Here is a 17,813-nt window from a genome sequence, read left to right as displayed (position 1 = left end):
CTTGGGACCACCTGCCACCTTATCACAGCTAGAGCAATCTCCAGTGAGTCTGCACAGGTCACAGCAATCTGTTTACAGACATTTAGAGTTTCCAGGCACTCTTAGGACAGGGGACTTGGGCTGGGTCCAAATGGACAGAGAAGCCATTCCTCTTGGTCTATTTATGTCGATGTAAACACTCGCCAAGGAAACAAGGCATGTGAGCATGCGCCAGCTCTGCAGGCCCTTGGGTGACTGCAAAAGGCAACTGGAAAGTCACATGTCATAACAGCGGAAAGTACATATGCAACTATTCTTAGCGGTGGAATGTATACACTGTCTCCCTGCCCAGGGGCCCTTGCACAAAGCTCTAGAAACTGTGAATGTGCCTTCAGCATAAACAAATCCAGAACTCTCCCAGCACAAATCATTTGCCAACTGAAGGAAAGGCCTGGAGTTTATGGTTTCACTCGGAGCTAGAGGTGGAGACTTTCTGAGAAGACAAGACAGAGCAGGCAGGCATCGGTGGATGTCACTGCAGCAAAACAAGGTAAGCATCCCTAACGCTAAACTACTCTGTAGGTAGACTGCCAGTGAGACCAATATGAACGCACAGTTTCATCTCTGATTTCTCTTGGTTCCATCTTTAAAACAAAACTGAAAGACACTAGGGAGTCATGCAGATAGACTAGATAAATAGATGGATACATGCATGCATGCATGCATACATACATACATACATATGTACATACATACATATGTAGATAGATAGATAGATAGATAGATAGATAGATAGATAGATAGATAGATAGATAGATAGATAGATAGATAGATAGATAGATTTTATAAACATCACTAGAAAAATTTTATAAACATCACTCTCGTCCCTCATTTCTGCCTAGTTACCAGAAGACCACATCCCCAAAAAGTCATCCTTGGGAAATGACTAATACCCAGAAAGTGATGTTCAGATGAGTTTACTAAACAACAGGTGCTGAGACTCTAGAAAAGACACACATCTCTGCTGGTTAAATGCATGTGCCCTGTCAGACTAACATTTCAGCCCCTGACAATCAAGAAACAGCCAACTTTGGTTTATTTAGTTTTCTCTAGGTTAGTTAATGATGTTTCTTTTGCCTATTAGCTTTGAGAAGAACCATAATCAAAAAAAGAAAACCAAGGAGGGGAAGGGAGGGATGTAGAGGGGAAGGGAAGAGGGAAAGGAAAGGAAAGGAAAGGAAAGGAAAGGGATATTGCTTTTGAGTCTGAAGGGATGGCCTTCCTTTCCAGTCTTCTCTACACGATATTCTTCATGATTCTGGAGACCACTTGGTGAACGGACACAGATGCTCTGAACCGTGGAGTGCGCACAGCTAACCCCAAGTGCATGGTGCTAAAAAAGACTTGATCCTTCCTCCCTCTTGGTGCTTCCTCCTCTCTTTCTAGGATGGATGAGGAGTCACCAGATGGCCTGCTCTTCAAAGACCATCACTTCTCCTCTGAATTGCTGAAACAACTCAACGACTTAAGGCAACGCAGGCTCCTGACTGATGTGAGCATCTGCACCGGTGCCTGGGAGGTCCCCTGCCACCGCAATGTGCTGGCCTCCAGCAGCCCCTACTTCCGGGCCATGTTCTGCAGCCACTTCCGGGAGAGCAGGGAGGCCAGGGTGCAGCTGCGAGGCGTGGATCCCCGGGCTCTGGAGCAGGTGGTGGGGTACGTGTACACGGGGGAGGTGCACATCACCACTGCCAACGTCATTACCCTGATGGAGGCGGCCTCCATGCTGCAGTACCCCAGGCTGTTTGAGGCCTGCTCCTCCTACCTGCAGAGCCAGCTGGCCCCCAACAACTGCCTGGGCATGGTGAGGCTCTCCGAGATCTTAAGCTGTGAGACCCTCAGGAAGAAAGCCAGGGAGGTGGCCTTGACCTACTTCCCAGAGGTGGCTGCATCAGGTGACCTGAACGAGCTGGGGGCCTTGGAACTGAAAGACTACCTGGGAGATGACGGGCTGTGTGGGGAGGAGGAAAAGGTGTTTGAAGCCCTCATGGCCTGGGTTAAACACGATGTCCAGGCCCGCAGGCAGTACCTGCAGGAACTGCTGCAGCAGGTGCGGCTTCAGTATATTCACCCCGCCTTCTTCCACCACTTCATCGCCAACGATGCGCTCCTGCAGTCCTCACCCGCCTGCCAGGACATCCTGGAGATGGCCAAGAGGCAGGTGTTCTCACTGTATGGCACCAGTGCCCAAGACAGCCGACCCACGTGGCATGTCCCTCCGAGGAACTCCTACCAAGACTTCCTCCTCCTCCTGGGTGGACGCAAGGACAATCAGCAGACCACCAGGGAGGTCCTGCTGTACAGCGCACTGACCGGCCAATGGCAGAACCTTGCCAAACTCCCCAGCCGGCTGTACAAAGCCTCGGCTGTCGCCTTGCACCGCAGCGTCTATGTGCTGGGGGGCATGGTGGTCAGTGGCGGGCAGAGTCTCATTAGTCACAAGGTCTATATCTTCTCTCTGAAACTCAACCAGTGGAGGCTGGGGGAGCCCATGCTGGCAGCCCGCTACTCCCACAGAAGCACCGCCCACAAGAACTTCATCTTCTCCATTGGGGGCATTGGAGAAGGGCAGGAGTTCCTGACTTCCATGGAGAGGTATGACAGCATCTGTGACACCTGGCAGACCATGGCCAGCATGCCGGTGGGAGTCCTCCACCCGGCGGTGGCGGTGAAGGACCAAAGGCTCTACCTTTTTGGGGGAGAGGATGTCATGCAGAACCCAGTACGCCTTACCCAGGTAACCAGCTGGCCATGCAGCCATGCATGCACATGTATGCACACATACATACACACATGGCATACACACACGTGGGCACACACATGAGTGTGTTTAGGTGCATGCACATGCACGCTAAAAATTCATATAGAGAAGCAAATGTTTATATGCATATGTATATGCATACATAACAGGCACATCATATTTCATGCATACACCTGTGCTCACATTTCTATTTTGCAGGGCCAGAAGAGAGGGAGGGAAGGAAGAAGAAGGATTGACAGCAAGAATTGTTTTCAGTTTATGCCATCTCTATCAACCCCTTCCCAAGCTACCCCAGCAAACTCCTCCACTCAAACTGCTACTTCTGACTCCCTGTGTATCAAAATTTTGGAATATTCTTGAGAGATGGTCGTGGGGAAGAGTGGCCTGGCAGGGCTTTCTAGGTCTTGTTAAGACACTGAGATTGTAGACCTAGTGCCAGTGGCTCATGTCTGTAATCCTAGCTACTCAGGAGGCTGAGATCTGAGGATCAAAGTTCAAAACCAGCCTGAGAAAACAAATCTGATACTTTAATCTCCAGTGAACTAGTGAAAAGCCAGACACAGAGGTGTGGTTTGAGTGGCAGAGGACCAGCTTTGAGCGGAAAAGCCAAGCAAAAGCGTGAGGCCATGACTTCAAGCTCCAGTATCTGAGATTAGAGGGTGGGTCAGGTTATTTTGATTTTAGGAGTTTCTTCTAGATGCCTTGCAAAGAAGGAGTTAGAAGGGATCAAGGGAAGAGAGTTGGGAGATTCTTAGAGAAATTCAGGCAAGTCCAAGTTCAGGTAATGATGACTTGGACCTGATCAGTGTCACTGGAGATGCTTTCTTGCCTTCACTGTCTTGCTCATATTTTCTCAGACAATTGGGGCTAATTCTTAGTCATTCCACAATTGTTGTTTCTAGTTCCACTCATTTATTTGAGCTGTGACACAGCTCTGATCCACAAAACAGATCCACCAAAGTGCTTCTTTGTAAATCTGAGCCCCTCCTGCTTCGCTGAACATTTTTTTCAAAATAGAATCAACAACTATAGTGATGATTTCACATTGCAAAATTGTCACTGAGTTCCTAAGAATAAAATGCCAAGCTCAAAAAAAAAATCCTTCAGCTAGGATTTCTTTTTTTTTTTAATTGTGAAAACACTGTACAGAGGAGTTACAATTACATGAGCAAGATAATGAGTACATTTCTTATCAAGCATTGTAGCCTCCTCCTTTGTTTCCCCTTCCCATCCCTTTCTATCCTCCCCTCGCCCCCCTACCCAATCCTCCCCGACCCCCCGCCCCTCGCACGAAAGTTGTAAAGTTCATTTTCGACATAACGACTTCAGCTAGGATTTCTTATCCATCAAGAAATACAAAGTCCAACCCAACAGGATCCTCTGCACAGCCAAAAATGATTAAAGCTATCAATGTAGCCACGGGACACTGGAAGTGGATAAAAGTGTTTATCAAGATGCTTTTCTTATTTATTAGCTTGGAGATGGAAATTTTGCTTATTGAATATAGTTTTAAAGGAGTGCTTTGGGGTGACTTGAGGAAGCAGAATGGTTCACTTGCAGCATGCATTCTTTTAACACAATGGGGGTCACTGTGCAGATGACATGGGTAAATGTCCCTTCCTACCTGGCCTTCTTTCTACCTGTTTCTGGAGAGCAGCTAACAACTCCTTTCTCAGGACTATATACCTACTCCTCCCCTGGTCAACAGTCATCCTCTGTTACTCTCTCTGGGATATTATGAAGATTGTGAATAAATGTTAAATCTATTTTGGAAACCAAACCCAACACTGGGAGAACAGAAGGCCAGGAGGCTATTACTCTCTCCAGCAAAATGCAATCCATGTTTGTTTTTCTGTCAAGGAGGTCACTTCGCTAAGAATGTGCCACCTATGTATTTGCAGATAAAAGAATGAGCTTTCACGGTCAGTGCGATCGCCCCTTTCTCTAGCCCTCATCTCTTCCAGGCTTCATAGACTCACAGGCCTGACAAGGACCTCAAGAGGTCTCATTCTCAAAAACCTCCATCAGAAAGGTCACCAACAACCCAGATGTCCTCAACAGATGAGTGGATCCAAAAAATGCGGTACCTATACACAATGGAATTTTACACAGCTATTAAGAAGAATAAGACTATGTCGTTTGCAGGGAAATGGATAGATCTAGAACTAATCATGTTAAGTGATGTAAGCCAAGCTCAGAGAGACAAATGGTGCATGGTTTCTCTCATATGTGGAAGCTAGATCTAAAATACCCCAAGACAAATGATAAATTATACAGGTCTGTGGGCATTCACACACAGTAAAACCAAAGGAGGATACTCTTAGGGGAGCAATGCCTATGTGCCTCTGGTCATACAACATATTCATTGAAATGAACTCCAGGAAATGGAAACAAGAGGTCTTCTTCTTTGTTGTTGTTTTTGTTTTCTTTTCTTTTTGTCTTGTTTGTTTGTTTATCTGTCTTTGAGAGGGTAAAGGGGGCACAGAAAAGGAGGGACTAAGTGTGAACAAATGCAGCAGTGGTACTCACTAGACACTATGTTGAAAATGAACTATATAACTTGTGGGTAAGAATGGGAGGTAAACCTGGCAGAGGAGGAAGAGGAGGAAGAGGTAACATCGTCCAAAAAGAAATGTCCTCTTTAACTACCTTACATAATTGTAACCCCTCTGCATACTACCTCTATAATAACAATTTAAAAATTAAAAAAAGAAAGGCCACAGTTCTGTGACCCCAGGCAGAGCCCTGAACATGATAGTCAACAGTCTGGCTGGCCTCTGAGCCTTATCAGACCAACTCTTCCACTCACTCTAGCTTTACTACCTTGGGCAGGTCACTTAATCTGAGTCTTAATGATCTGATCTGAATAATAGGTGAACCAATAGTATCCTTTCCACAGGATGGTTGTGAAGGTCAATTTTTTGGGGGGGAGGGTCGGTCATGGGGCTAGAACTCTAGGCCTAGGCACTGTCCCTGAGCTCTTCAGCTCAAGGCAAACACTCTACTACTTGAGCCACAGTGCCACTTCCAGCCTTTCCTGTTTATATGGTGCTGAGGAATTGAACCCAGGGCCTCATGCATGTGAGGCAAGCGCTCTACCGCTGAGCCACCTTCCCAGACCCTGAAGGTCAGATTTTTTATGTGCTAATAAAATTGAACTCAGGGCCCTGCACTCTTAGTAAGCTTTTTCACTCAAGCCTGGCACTCTACAACTTGAGCCACTGCTTTACATCTGGCTTTTTGCTGGTTAATTGGAGATAAAACTCATATGGACATGGACTTTTCTGCCAGGGCTGGGTTTGAACCTCAATCCTAGGTCTCAGCCTAATCCTAGGATTATAGGCATAAGCCACCAATGCCCAGGTTGAATATACCAGAGCATTTAGGAAATTGAGCAACTGTTTAACATTGATTAGAAGAACTGCTGATTTTTGTACACACTCAAGTTGCTCCAGTTCTCATTAAAAGAAAAATGTGTTCCAAACAAAGTAAGGGAAATGCATATCGCAATACAGAACACTTGGTCCATTCTGTAGAAATAAAGCCACAGATATCCTGAGGTCACACAAGGACCGATTTCTAACAATGTTCTTTCTGTCATTCAATAGTAAATTATTTCTTGGTGGCAATGTAAGTACAATTTAAAAGCTAGAATGAAGCAGAAAGAAAAACATCTCAACTTCCAGGGTTTGTCCTTAAAATGACGGTTTCTGTCCCCTTTTTAATGTGTATACAAGCCAGTACCAGGGGTTGAACTTGGGCCTTGAGCTCTTGCTTGGCTTTTCTGCCCGTGGCTGACACACTACCACTTCAGTCATGCTTTTGGTCCAACTTTTTCACTGATTAGATGAAGACGAGGTCTCAGCTCATGAACTTTTCTGCTCAGGCCAGCTTCAAATCTCAATCCTCAGATTTCTAGCCTTCTGGCTTCTCCCACCACCACTTTTTTTTAGGCTTAAAAGGAAGTACCATGATTGTATTTCTCCCTTAGGTTTATCACATTTCCAGAAACACATGGTTCAAAATGGAGACAAGGATGATCAAAAACGTGTGTGCTCCTGCGGTAGTACTAGGACAGCGCATTGTCATCGTGGGAGGTGAGTCTGAGCAGAGCAGTTCTGAGTGGGCCACCAACATGGCATCTCCCAGGGAAAAAAGGCCACTGATAGACAGTGTTCTGTAGGACAGTCCTTTTGGATGCCATTTCCATTCACCCTGGGGAATGGCCCTTTTCTCATTCAGAAGTTTCTGCCTGCCTTCATCTCTAACCAAGGGATGAAATACTATGTAATTTTTCAAATTAGCTGTGATAACAAAGTATACTATTATATCCAAAGCACTTAGCACCATCCCAGACTTATGATCACTAAGAGATATTTCCTATTGCTAATAATATTGACAACTTCTCCATAGATGCATAATGTTGATGGTTAGGAGGGCTGGCTGGTGGGGGCAGGGAGGATGCAATCAGAAATATCTGGCTTCCAATTCTGGCTCTACCATTAACTGGCAGATTATTTTATGCCTCCATTTGCCCATCAGTAAAATGGGGATCCAAGAGATAGGGCTGTTGTGGAGGAGCATTTCTGATGTCAAAAAAGGCTCCTTCTTTGGATTGTGGGGAGACGAAAATGCCAAAAAGACAGAGAAAGCTATGGTGCTGAAGCCGGAACTCGTGGCACTTGCTAGGCAAGCCTTCTCCCACTGAGCTGAGTCCCCAACCCCCTAATGGCTTATTATTGCCTTGATTTGAGGATAAAGCTGTGGGGACCAGCATCAGACAGATCCAGATGCCAACCCCAGCTCTGCCATTTGCCAGACCTTGCCAGAGAACCTCAGCATCTCATGCTTGAGGACAGAGCCCCAGAAACAGCATGAGCAACAGTCTCAGCAAACAGCTCTGTCATTTGGTTTTCAGGTTACACAAGGAGGACCCTTGCTTATGACCCTCAGTCCAACAAATTTGTCAAATGTGCAGACATGAAGGACCGGAGGATGCACCACGGGGCCACGGTGATAGGGAACAAGCTGTATGTGACGGGCGGGCGGCACCTGACCTCGAACTGCAGCATCGAGGACTCAGCCTCTTTTGACTGCTACGACCCTGAGACAGACACCTGGACATCACAGGGACAGCTGCCACACAAACTCTTTGACCACGCTTGCCTGACTCTCCAGTGTATACCTCACATGGCCACCTTTTCATGAGATCTACACAGAACGCACATCCGTCAAAATGCTTTCAGATGAGACACACAGAAACCCAGATCCAAAGAGTTTAAGCCTAAAAGGATGTGGGAGAGCTTACAGACCTGAGGCCAGGCATATGATTGTCAGAACTCACTAAAAACAAGGTTGAAGGCAGGCATGGTAGTGCACATATGTAATCCTGGCTATGAGGAAGGCGTAGATAGGAGGATCAAGGTCTTAGGCAAGCCTTGGGTAAAAGCATGAGATGCTATCTGAAAAAAATTACTAAAGCAAAAAGCGCTGGGGGTATAGCTCAAGTGGTAGCAAGCATGAGGCTGTGATTTCAAACCCCAGTAAAACATACACACACACACACACACACACACACACACACACACACACACACACACACACACACACACACACACACGGAAAAGAAGGGAGGGAAGGGAAGGGAAAGTAGGGAAGGGAAGGGAAGGGAAGGAAAAGTAGGGAAGGGAAGGGAAGGGAAGGGAAGGAAGATGATAAAGGGTTCTTTTTAAATTCCATATCTACCTCTTGAGCCATCACTATTGCCAGAGTTTGTGCTATAAAACTGGATAGTTTTGGATCCCATCTCTCCAGACAGAAGTAATTAACTACTTTGATTGACAGTCCATCTGAACTGCATGTAATAGGACAGAGGCATTTCCCCAAAGGAAGAAATTTCAGGCTGATGTAACCAGAGCACCTCCGAAATGCAGAGCGAGAGGGGCTGAGAGAAACCCCGGAGGGCTCCTGCACGCACTTGGTCTGCATTGGCAGCGTGAGAAATCTGCCCTGACCATGTTTCTCTGTGTTCTGTAAGCAGAGTACACTGAAATTCCAAAGAAGTATGTACAATTTGATATCTAGGGTTTTCAAATTTATCTTGTACTGAAAGATACTTTAAAAAAAAAAAAAACAGAATAAAGTTTTGTTTCTGGTGCCAAATAATGTTTGGGTTTTTTTTGGTTTTTTTCCCCTCCAGCCTCCAGGGAACTTTTAAACCTGCAAAATTAATCTGGATTTTCATTTCAGTAAGTATTATGAGAATTGTTCTGGGGAAAGCTAGCAAATTCCTCCTGTCATTATGACAACGATTACCTTCCAGATGCCAGGGCTGAGCGTCGCTGTGGCCCCTTCTTGTCCAGTGCCTCCTACACGGGCTCTGTGTGAGACCCAAGAAGAAGCTGAACCATGCACCAGCAGAGCTTTACACTGCCTGCACATTGCAATCACCTAGGAGGAAATCTGGGAATAGGGTTGAACTTCCTTTCGGGACAAATGGACAGGCCTGGAGTTCTATGTTTGTTTTTTTTTTTTGGTTGTGGGGTTGGGCGCTGTTCGTGAGCCTCTTTGTGCTCAAGGTTAGTGCTCTATCACTTGAGCTACAACACCACTTCCAGGTTTTGAGTGGTTTATTGGAGATAAGAGTCTCATAGACTTTCCTGCCCAGGCTGGCTTTGAACCAGGATCCTCAGATATCAGCCTCCTGAGTAGCTAGGATTACAGGCGTGAGCCACAGGTGCCTGGTTTGGTTTTGTTTTAAGGTTTTCTAGATGATCCCATTGTGCAGTCAGTGTGGAGACGCACAAACCTGCTCAGCTGTGCTGTTCGTGGCTGCTTCCGTTTCCAGTCTGGCCTGGCCATTCCCATCCCAGTTCAGCCTGGTAAAGCAAAGTCCTTTCTCCTTTCACCAATGGGCACATTTGGAACAAGTCTTGCTGACATCAGGGAACTTGATTTTGGGGGTGTCCCTCCCATCTAGGTTCATGTTCTGCTTTTTCTCCTTTCTCCCTAGTGTGTTTCTTGCTGGGCTAAAATTCCACCCTGCTCCCCGAACCACTTGGCTGCCTAACCAGTCCCCTTGGAATCCCACCGGTTTCTTTGTCCCACTGATCCTATTAGAACCTTCTCTATCCAGGCTCTCAATCCCCCCTCTCCCGAAGGTGCCAGCATCGGCAGTCCATGTTCATATCCTGTCCATCTTGACCAGCGCACTGGGTGACATGGCTGCCCATCGTGTCCCCGCAGCTCCCTTCCTCTCTCCACCCTGCGACACCTCTCACGATGGTTTCTCTACCTCTTTCTCACGTCTCCTCCTCCTCCTCCCTGAGGTTCACCTTGCCTCCTCATTTTCCTGACGACAAATAGGAATAGGAAGACTCGGTCCTTAAGACACTGTTTGTCTCTACTCTCTCTCCATAGATGGGTGAACCTGTAAAGCCCATGGATTTGCACATGACCCACACACTGCTGACATTTTCTCTACCAGCTGCTTGCTCTCCATCTCTACTTTGAACTTAAATACATATCTTGAGCCTAACTGACCCAACACGGCTCCTACCTCACCAAACTTGCTCCTCCCAGGCCTCCCACCCTAGCACGGGACAGGACAGGACAACAGCTTTCCTTCTGTTGCTCAGGCCCAAGGCCTTGGAATCCTCTTGCTTCTGAAAGTATTTCACACTCTATTCTTGTTGGTTCTATATATATCCAGAGCTCAGCTACATCTCACCATCCACAGCATCCACTCCGACCAAAGCCGCCATCTTTTCTCATTTCTGCTCTTATAATAGATTTATCTAGGATCTCCCAACTTGCACCTTGACCCCTAGATCTCTTCTCTGCACAGCAGCCTGTGGAATCTTTTAAGAAAATAAATATAGCTGGCCTGTGGGTCACACCTATATAACCCTTGCTATTCAGGTGGCTAAGATCTGAGGATCATGGTTCGAAACCAGCCCAGACAGGAATATCTGTAATACTCTTATCTCCACTAAACTACCAAAGAAAGCCAGCAGTATAAGTATGACTCAAGTGGTAGAGTGCTAGCCTTGAGCAAAAGAAGATCAGAGTCTGTGCCCAGACTCTGCGTTCAAGCCCCAGGACCAGCACAAAAAACAAACCATAAATGTAACTGGGCACTGGTGGCTCGTGCCATCTGGGAAATTAATCCTAGCTACTCAAGAGGCTGAAATCTGAGGCTCGCGGTTCAAAGCCAGGCTAGGCAGGAAAATCCATGAGACTCATATCTCCAATTAACCACCCCCAAAAATGTGGAATTGTAGGAAATCAGGCTGTGGCTCAAGTGGTAATACACTAGCCTTGCACAAAGAAAGCTCAGAGACAGCACTCAGACCCTGAGTTCAAGCCCCAGGACTAGCACCAGAAAAAAAAAAAGGCTAAAAACAGAGCTCAGGCTCAACTGGTAGAGTGCTAACCTTCAGAGAGAAAAAAAATGCTCAGGAATAGTACCCAGGCCCTGAATTCAACCAAGACCAACACACACACACACACACACACACACACACACACACACACACACACACAAAACACACACACACTAATCCAACAGGTCATTGTGTTTAAAAGCCTCTTATGCCCTTCCCCAGAGGCCCACAAGACTCCTCCACCTTGCTATGGGCTCTCTGGCCTCATGTTGGAGTCTCATCTTTCACCATGCTTCTCTCTCAGCATTGCCACCATGTCTACCCCAAGCAGGTCTTCACTTCCTTCATTCTCACTTGCTGTGCCCTCGCACTTAGAAACACTGCTTCAGCTATCACGCCCACGCTGCGCCCTCCCCTCCCCAGTCCCTTCACCACATCTATCAGCAGGTCCTGTCAGTGACACCCCTGAAATAGATCGCAAATCCCTCCACCCCCTGCCTTCCCTGCTGCCTCCAGGACAAGCCACCTGCCTTTCTCCAGCCTCCTAAAGAGCCTGGGCCTTCCTTACTGCCCCTCCATTCCTTCCTTGAACAATAGTCAGGACAATCTCTTTTCCTCCATTAACTCCAATTTCAATCTAATCTTTTTTTCATAGTTACTAGTATATATTAAGTGTGAATGGCACCCCAAGTAGTTTTATTGTGATAGTTTCATACCAGCATACACTGTACTCTGAGCAAATCCATCCCCTCTATCCTACCTTCCTCATTCTTCAAACAGTTTCAGTAAGACTGGCTGTATGTAGGTGGCTCATAGGAGGACCTCCATTCTGCCTGGGCAGACAATCCATGAGACTATGATCTCCAAATATTAAGCAAAAAGCTGAAAAGTGGAGACATGGCTCAAGTGGTAGAACACTAGCCAAGATTGCAAGGCCCTGAGTTCAAGCCCCAGAAAAGACAATTTAAAAAAATTCAACAAGTTTGATTGTTTTATTTCCATACATTACATAAAGTACTTCACCCTCCTCATCCATTCTCCCTGGCCCAAATCCTCCCAATGTAAGCCCCCACCTCCCAGTAGAACTTGTTTTGTGTTTTGTTTTGTTAGTGCCCATTCTGGGGCTTGAACTCAGGGCCAGAGCATCTCTGAGGGGTGCTTTTTTTTGTTTTTGCTTAAGGCTAGTGCTTTACCACTTGAGCCACAGCTCCACTTCTAGCTTTTTGCTAGTTAATTGGCAATAAAAGTCTCACAGACTTTCTTAACAAGGATGGCTTTGAACCATGATCCTCAGATCTCAACTAGGAATACAGGTGTGAGTCACCAACACACAGCTCATATTTTACATTTAAGTACTAGGTTAAACACATGAGAGAAAAGTGTGATATTTGTCTTTCTCAATCTTGGCATATTTTGCTTAACATCATGATCTCAGTATCATCCAATTTTCAGCAACAAGTTCATTCTTCTTTATGGCTATTTTTACTAAAAGTCTGACCATATTACTTCACACATTTCACAGTTCCCCAGAGACCTTAGCATAACGTCCCCAGGCCTTTAGCTAACTTCAGTGTCTGGGGCTTTAACCATTGAGCACCCACCTCTCAGCTTTTGCTACCCCATTCCCTCCTCTCATTTGCACCCTACACCAGCACATAGAATCACCACTACCAGCTAGAACCCTCCATCCTGACTCTTCATCTAACATGTCAGCATTCACCCTATATATAAAATAAAATTCACTGCATTAAAGAGACCTTCCTCTAGGCTGCGGTGGCTAAGGTCTATCATCCTAGCTGCTTAGGAGGCTGAGATCTGAGGATCTTGGTTCAAAGCCAGTCCAGACATAAAAGTTCCTAAGGCTCTTATCCCTAGTTAAGCCAGAAGTAGAGCTGTGGCTCAACCAGGAGAACACCAGCTTCAACAACAACAACAACAAAGCTCAGAGACAGCACTCAGGCCCTAAGTTGAAGACTTAGGCCCAACAACAAGTAAATACATACACACATATATACATACATACATACGTAGGTAGGTAGATAGATAAATAGCAGCCTTCCGTGTACCTTCCCTACCACCACCCTAGTTTGGGTCAGCTCTCCTATTAAAATGCTACAATTACCCCCTTCCCCAGGAAATGCTAATCCTTTTTATAGTAACTTGACCACCCTTCAAACTATTTCTATCTGCTTTGTTCTCTGCCTAGCCAGCTCTGGTGCCACATATACTATAGAGCCTTGACAAACAAGTGACGAAGGAATTAAAGAATTAATAAGGGCTGAGCCTGGTTTCAAATGTCTATAATCAAGGTACTTTGGAGGCAGAGTCGGAAAGATCCCAAGTTTGAGGCCAGCCTGGGCTAAATACCAGGACCTGTCTCAAACAAACAAAAAAGATAGACAAATAAGTACAGAGGCCAAATCTATCTTGTCTCTGAAATTTTTCATCCCAAACTCTGAAGGAAGCCTATAAAAGCACCCATTTTAGTGTTTCAGGTCCTCTGCTAAGAACCATTCTATCGTTCTCAGCCCTGTGCCTGAGTTGGTCTGGGTGGGGTATAATTTGGTTGTCTGTCCAGGCCAAGCCTAGAGGCTGAAGGCCTTTACCAAAGGGCTTTATATGCTTGGCATGAGAAGCCAGAATCCTGCTATCTGTATACTCCCTCCGTGACCTCCCAAACTTCTGTGGGAGACTGGCTAGTGCCTCGTTTCCTCCCAGTCTGATAGTTAATAAAATGCCAGAGTTTGTGGCTACTCAGAGCTCTCCACGTCTCCCTGGGGGGGACAGAAAAATGAGGCGCACTGCGTTCTGAGAAGCCAAAAGAAAAATTCCACAGGCCAGCTCTGGCAGGGTAGGTCCACACACCTAAACACACAGTGGCTAAACCCCAACTCCAAGCTCACGCTAAAAACAAGCTTTAGCCCACAGAGACCCTTTCCCATTGATGCAGGATAATCTCCATCCAAATTGAAAGAGGGACGGTTTTTGGCACGAGCCTGCCTCGGCCTCCCTGGCTGAGTGCCAAGTCATAGTCCATAACGGAGGTCAAAATATATTTAGCCAGCAGCAGTTAAACTGAAACATTTGAAGTGAAAAGGAAAAATACCTCAAACTGTCTAATCATGAAAACCAGCAATAGGGGAATGTGGTGTTGGGGGGGAGGGGGGATGGGTGGGATGAAGGATCAAGGGCTAAGAGAGAAAATGCCAGTGCCCCTTCCCACCCAGAAACAGTGGGCATAAAGGGGAGGAGGAGGCAGCCAGGACAGAGCACTGGAGAGAAGAAACCTAGGAAGGCGCAATGGTCCCTGGGAAAGGATCAGAGGTGTGGCCATCTCTGGCGCTGGGCAATGCCACCAAAGCCCAGACTCCCGGTGGAACAAGGGCCTGCCTGCCTTAGGCCACCATGAGGCCACTCACTGGCCAGGACACAGCCAGATGCTACATGGGGCAGTCACCAGACAGAGTGATGTGTATGCAGTAAAATAAAAATCAGCAGGAATCCTGCCTGGGCCTACCCCCACATGACCTATACGCCATGGTGATTCCAAAGGTGCTGCCCCACCCATCCTGGAACCTTGGCTCTCCCTCCTGATAGTTAGGCTCCTGCCTTGTCCTCTTCATCATTCTCTCTAGTGAACAACACAAAGTCTTAAATATCCACCTGTCCATCTCTTAAAACCCAAATCCCAGCTCAGGCTGTAGCTAGGAGGTGGAGCTTGTCTAGCATGTGCAAGGCCCTGCGCTCCACCCATGTAAGTACAAAGACATTGCTGTTGCGGAGTACCACTGAGTGGCTTAGAATGGCAACAGTGCATTCCCTCATGGTCCCAGAAGAAAACACTCTGAAACTGAGGTGTGAGCAGGGCTTGCTTCCTCTGCAGCCTCCTGAAAAGATTCCCCGAGAAGTTGGGCTTGATAGTGGCAGCTCCCCCACTGCAGCCTCAGCCTTTGTCCTTGTTGGATTAGAACCCACCCTAAGCCACGTCCCCACATCTGGATCCTTATCTTAATTACATCTGTAAGGACTTCACTTCCAAATAAAGTCACACTCTGAGTTTCTGAGTGGACATGAATTTGGTGGAAGACATAATTCATCCCACTAAAGACACTGTTCCAAGAAAGGCTTCCTGATGGGGCCTTTGTCCTATTCAGTGTCTACCGGAACCCCAGGATGCCCCCTCCCCATCCATCAGGAGATGTCTTCCATCTCTAGATGTCTATTCAGAGATGGCATCAGAGAGGTACTCAGCAAATATTCCTTAATGTGAACTATACAATTACGCTCTGGGGCACACACTGGTACTGGGCCTGGGCACTGTCCTTTTATGCTTTTGCTCAAGGCCAGTGCTCTACCACTGAAGTCACAATTCCACTTCCGGTTTTTTGCTGGTTAACTGGAGATGAAAGGCTCACAGACTTCCCTTCTCAGGCTGGCTTTGAACCAGCATCCTCAGATCTCAGCCTCCTGAATATCTAAGATTACAGTCAGGAGCCACTAGTGCCTGGCTATAGCAATTTTTTTTTAATGGATTCACAACAAAAAGTCATAGCTTCTGAGCAGCTTCCCCAAACTCCAAGGTGAGCAACATTCATGAAATGCCCATCAAGAAAGAATTGGGGGCAAGCTGGGAATGTAGCTCAGTAGTAAAATACTTGCCTTAGCATACAGAAGGCCCTGGTGGGTTCAAGCATAGAGAGAGGGAGGGAGGGAGGGAGGGAGGGACAAAGGAAGAGAGGGAGGGAGGAAGAAAGGAAGGAAGGAAGGAAGGAAGGAAGGAAGGAAGGAAGGAAGGAAGGAAGGAAGGAAGGAAGGAAAAATGGGAAAGAGAGTTCTGGGACCATCACTCACCCACAGAATTTAGCTGACTCTCATCCCTTGCCCATCCTCTGCTCATCTCCTTCCCCTGCCAGCAGCATTGGATGAGCAATCTAGTGAAGATGGGAAGGCAACACTTCTACTTACTTTTCTAAAGATCTCTTCCTTATTTAGATCCCCAACATGGTTTCCCACCTCAAGATCCTGGCTCTTGTGTTCCTTTATGTGTGGAAGAAGAAAAAGAAAGACTCCACTTGCTTTGATTCCAAAGAAAATGGCAGCAGAGGGCTGACAGTTTCCCTGCTGTTCTATAGTCCCTCCTCTCTTCACTAAGCAAAAAATGAACTCCTTCATTGGTCTATTGACAAACAAAGCTTAGCTACTCGCTACAGCTATCCACAGAAACAGACTGGATGTGGCCAAGGCCTTTGTTTCTCAATAAGTTCTCAAGGACATGCTTTTGCCCTCAAAATCACTCCTTGATTTTTGTCTGGAATGATGATTTATTTCATTATTCAGTGACTGGAAATTCATGAAATTTTGTGGTTACAGCAAAAATGTGTCACACACAATTCCATATGTCCATGAGAACTCAACCAAAACCCCATCATTTCTCCCCACCAGAACCCAACAGGCTTTCAACCTGGCTTTGTTTTAACTTATAACATTTTTGTCCCCTTAGTCAAAAACATTGTTTTATTAACGTCATTAAAGATAAGGCTGTATAAATAAGAGATAAGGACCCAAACACTATAGGTTCTTGGATTCATTTCAAGAGAAATTCTCAAATGTAAATGTAGCATTTCTGAGTCTTGGAACCAGATGGATGTCTGAGAGACCACTTGTTCCAGTCTACTGAGGCAGTGTGGAGAAATGGGAACACTCATGTGTCTTGGTAGGGTATCCTAGGATACTCTATATTTGATTTGATGCCTGGCTGTGGATGGGCCTTTGAGCAGATTCCTTAGCTGTGATACCTTTTTTTGTGGGTGAATTTCATCTGCCTAATGCTAATCCCAGAGGGTGCAGCATTTGCCAGAGTTAAGTATTCTCCCACATTCTCCTGTCTATCTTTTGGGGTGGGATGGTTAGTAGAAAGCCATCCCTGGAAACAACGCCAGCTTATAACCAACATCTAAAACAAAAAAAAATCAGACATTATAGTCTTTTCTGTCCACTTTTCAGCCACTAGACTCTCCAAGAGCAATCCCTGTCCTGATTTTCAGTCCTTTAGAGTTGTGACTGGTTTTGAACCTCATATGCATGGAATCGGGAAGTCTGAATGCCTTAGTTTGACATCTTTTTGTGCAATGTTAAGTTATAAAATTCACCCATGTTGTTTTATGTGCTTAGAGTATCTAGAGTCTTGCTATTGATAGTATTGAGCCATGCAACTACACTACCCCAACAGATGCATCTCAACTGTTAGTGAGTGTAACTATGAGTATAACTTGGAGTTATACACACTTATGAGTATGACTTGTGGACACTCTTGTGCAGAACTTTGATGAACATAGGTGTGCAGATCTTCTGAGCAGATGACTGGGAATGAAAGCTCTGGGACATACATATAGCTTTCCAGACACTCAGTCAGGTGGGAGAGTTCCAGTGGCTCCATACCTTTCACCACTCTTGGTGTTATCTCATTTTAATTTAATCATTCTGGTGAATAAGAAAGATTGCAAAACGATATTGCTGAAATATGTCAGATTTGATCTCCTTTCAGGTGTTCAAATAAGCAAAGTCATTCCCTACTAAGTATTTTTAATCTACTGCTTCCTCTGCCCTGACTGTTCTTCTCTCAATATTCT

General features: G+C 46.0%; 1 protein-coding gene across 3 annotated transcripts; it reads left to right on the top strand.

Annotated features, from left to right (window-relative positions):
* Window positions 1–282: 282 nt before the first annotated feature.
* Klhl38 (kelch like family member 38) lies at window positions 283–8,433 on the top strand. 3 transcript variants are annotated; one of them, XM_069991360.1, is made up of 4 exons: window positions 283–529; window positions 1,426–2,776; window positions 6,792–6,897; window positions 7,719–8,433. In XM_069991360.1, exons 2-4 carry the CDS (start codon window positions 1,427–1,429, stop codon window positions 8,006–8,008), a joined length of 1,746 nt encoding a protein of 581 aa, XP_069847461.1. In that variant the 5' UTR covers window positions 283–529; window position 1,426; the 3' UTR covers window positions 8,009–8,433. The 3 variants fall into 3 exon arrangements, with proteins under 3 accessions (XP_069847461.1, XP_069847459.1, XP_069847462.1); XM_069991358.1 differs by having other exon boundaries at window positions 1,270–2,776; XM_069991361.1 differs by lacking the exons at window positions 6,792–6,897; window positions 7,719–8,433 and adding an exon at window positions 2,999–4,077 and having other exon boundaries at window positions 1,270–2,776.
* The last annotated feature ends 9,380 nt before the right edge of the window (window positions 8,434–17,813 follow it).

The sequence above is a fragment of the Dipodomys merriami genome, unplaced genomic scaffold, assembly GCF_024711535.1.
Source record: "Dipodomys merriami isolate MVZ:Mamm:240054 unplaced genomic scaffold, mDipMer1.0.p SCAF_4, whole genome shotgun sequence".
NCBI classification, from domain to species: domain Eukaryota; kingdom Metazoa; phylum Chordata; class Mammalia; order Rodentia; family Heteromyidae; genus Dipodomys; species Dipodomys merriami.
The sequence above is the reverse complement of the archived record's forward strand: the minus strand, read 5'-3'. Positions and strand labels throughout refer to the sequence as shown.

Excerpts from the sequence above, each read along its gene's own strand:
- Klhl38 (XM_069991360.1), top strand. The coding sequence starts at position 1,427 with ATGGATGAGGAGTCACCAGATGGCCTGCTCTTCAAAGACCATCACTTC. Across the intron at positions 2,777-6,791 it reads ACCCAGTACGCCTTACCCAG|GTTTATCACATTTCCAGAAA; the intron begins GTAACCAGCTGG and ends TTTCTCCCTTAG. Across the intron at positions 6,898-7,718 it reads GCGCATTGTCATCGTGGGAG|GTTACACAAGGAGGACCCTT; the intron begins GTGAGTCTGAGC and ends TTTGGTTTTCAG.